General features: G+C 40.1%; 1 protein-coding gene across 1 annotated transcript; it reads left to right on the plus strand.

Annotated features, from left to right (window-relative positions):
• Positions 1-785: 785 nt before the first annotated feature.
• LOC112095258 (glucan endo-1,3-beta-glucosidase 9-like) lies at positions 786-1,863 on the plus strand (the record flags this gene model as incomplete). Its single annotated transcript, XM_024176938.1, has 1 exon — positions 786-1,863. A coding segment is annotated over one exon (1,078 nt), but the record flags the coding sequence as incomplete, so codon positions are not given.
• Between the last annotated feature and the right edge of the window lie 9 nt (positions 1,864-1,872).

Here is a 1,872-nt window from a genome sequence, read left to right on the forward strand (position 1 = left end):
CACAAGGTTCGGTTCCTAGAATTGAGGAGCAAAAATAGTAACAGAAAAAAGGAGAAAAAAAGGAAAGAACTAAAACGGAAAATATCCCAGAATAATTCTAATTCTAATTCCCTGATTCTATGGGATCAGATTTCCTAACTTTCCTACACTATATTACACCAAGCGAAAAGTAACATGTGATGTCACCAGAAATTCAGCTCGGGGACATATCAACAGACATCATAAATACAGAAAATGATTTCCCTGGAAAAAATTTCAGTTGCAAAAGATACAACTGGTGACCATGACATGAAAATATCTCATTAGCTCAGAATGGATTTTGCAACTTTGGTTACTGTTTTTCTTCAGCTCGCTAGATTCGATGATGTTTTTCCTAATTAGGTGATAGTTTTGGTGTTTCCTTTCTCACCTATATAAAATGGTTCTCCGTCATTGATTGTTTTAGTTCAGCTGATTCATTTTGCTAAGTTTGTTCTATCATTAGAACTCGTCCATTTCAAGAAAGAAGCCTATATCTTCTTACTCCTTTTCTTAGTCATATTGGTAAAATATTTATGTACAAAATAAAATGCAAAGCAGGAGAAAGATGTTTGGAGAAAACAACAAGGATTTACCTGCATCAACAAATGGCCTTTTAGCAGGATTCTGTAGGCCGAGTTTCTTATTTTCAGTTGTAAATACTTCTGATTCATTTTTGTTGATTACATAAAATGCAAAATTGATTTTGGTTCACATATGATTCTTACTTCATTTTTTTAGATGGCTAATCAAAAAATTTGTTACAGGTATGTTGCTGTAGGAGACGAACCGTTTCTCCAGAGATATGGCGAGCAGTTCCATCCTTTTGTCATTGGAGCAGCCACCAATATTCAAACCGCTTTGCGCAGAGCCAACTTGGAGAGCAAGGTGAAGGTAGTGGTTCCTTGCAGTTTTGATGCCTTCCTGTCAGAGTCAGGTCTTCCTTCAAAAGGGCACTTCCGAGCTGACGTTAACAGAACCATGATTCAACTTCTCACATTCCTAACAAAGCATGGCTCACCATTTTTTGTTACCATCTCCCCCTTTTTAAGTTTCCACCAAAACAAAAACATCTCTCTTGACTTTGCTCTATTCAAAGAAACTGCAAAACCTCGCAATGACAGCCGTAGAACATACAAAAACAGCTTCGACCTAAGCTATGATACTCTTGTTGCTGCATTGTCAACTATAGGATTCTCCAGAATCAACATTGTCGTGGCACAAATCGGCTGGCCTACAGATGGAGCTGCCAATGCAACCTCAGCCATTGCAGAAACCTTTATAAAAGGCTTGATGGAGCATCTTCATAGCAGAGTGGGGACGCCATTGAGACCTAAAATTCCACCAATTGAGACGTACATACTTAGCCTCTTAGACGAGGATCAAAGAAGTGTAGCTGCTGGCAGTTTCGAGAGACACTGGGGCCTCTTCACTTTTGATGGTCAAGCCAAGTATCGAGTTGATTTTGGCCAAGGCTCAAGAAACCTTGTAAATGCACAAAATGTTGAGTACTTCCCATTAAGGTGGTGTGTACTGAACAACAACAAGGACTTGTCTAATGCAACTACGAGTGCTCAGGAGGCGTGTTCTGCTGCTGATTGCACTGCACTGTCTCCGGGCGGGTCATGTTCCAACCTTAGTTGGCCTGGGAACGTATCGTATGCATTTAATAGCTACTACCAACAACACAATCAAAGTGCAGATAGCTGTGACTTTGGGGGTTTAGGTTTGATCACGACCGTAGATCCATCTGTGGACAAATGTAGGTTTCCAGTTGAACTTCGAAATTCTTATTCACATTCCCTAAAGAAGGCGACCTCTCTTTTCCGGATTATGACTTTGCTAGTGGCAGCC

The sequence above is a fragment of the Morus notabilis genome, unplaced genomic scaffold, assembly GCF_000414095.1.
Source record: "Morus notabilis unplaced genomic scaffold, ASM41409v2 C11443223, whole genome shotgun sequence".
In the NCBI taxonomy this organism is placed as follows: domain Eukaryota; kingdom Viridiplantae; phylum Streptophyta; class Magnoliopsida; order Rosales; family Moraceae; genus Morus; species Morus notabilis.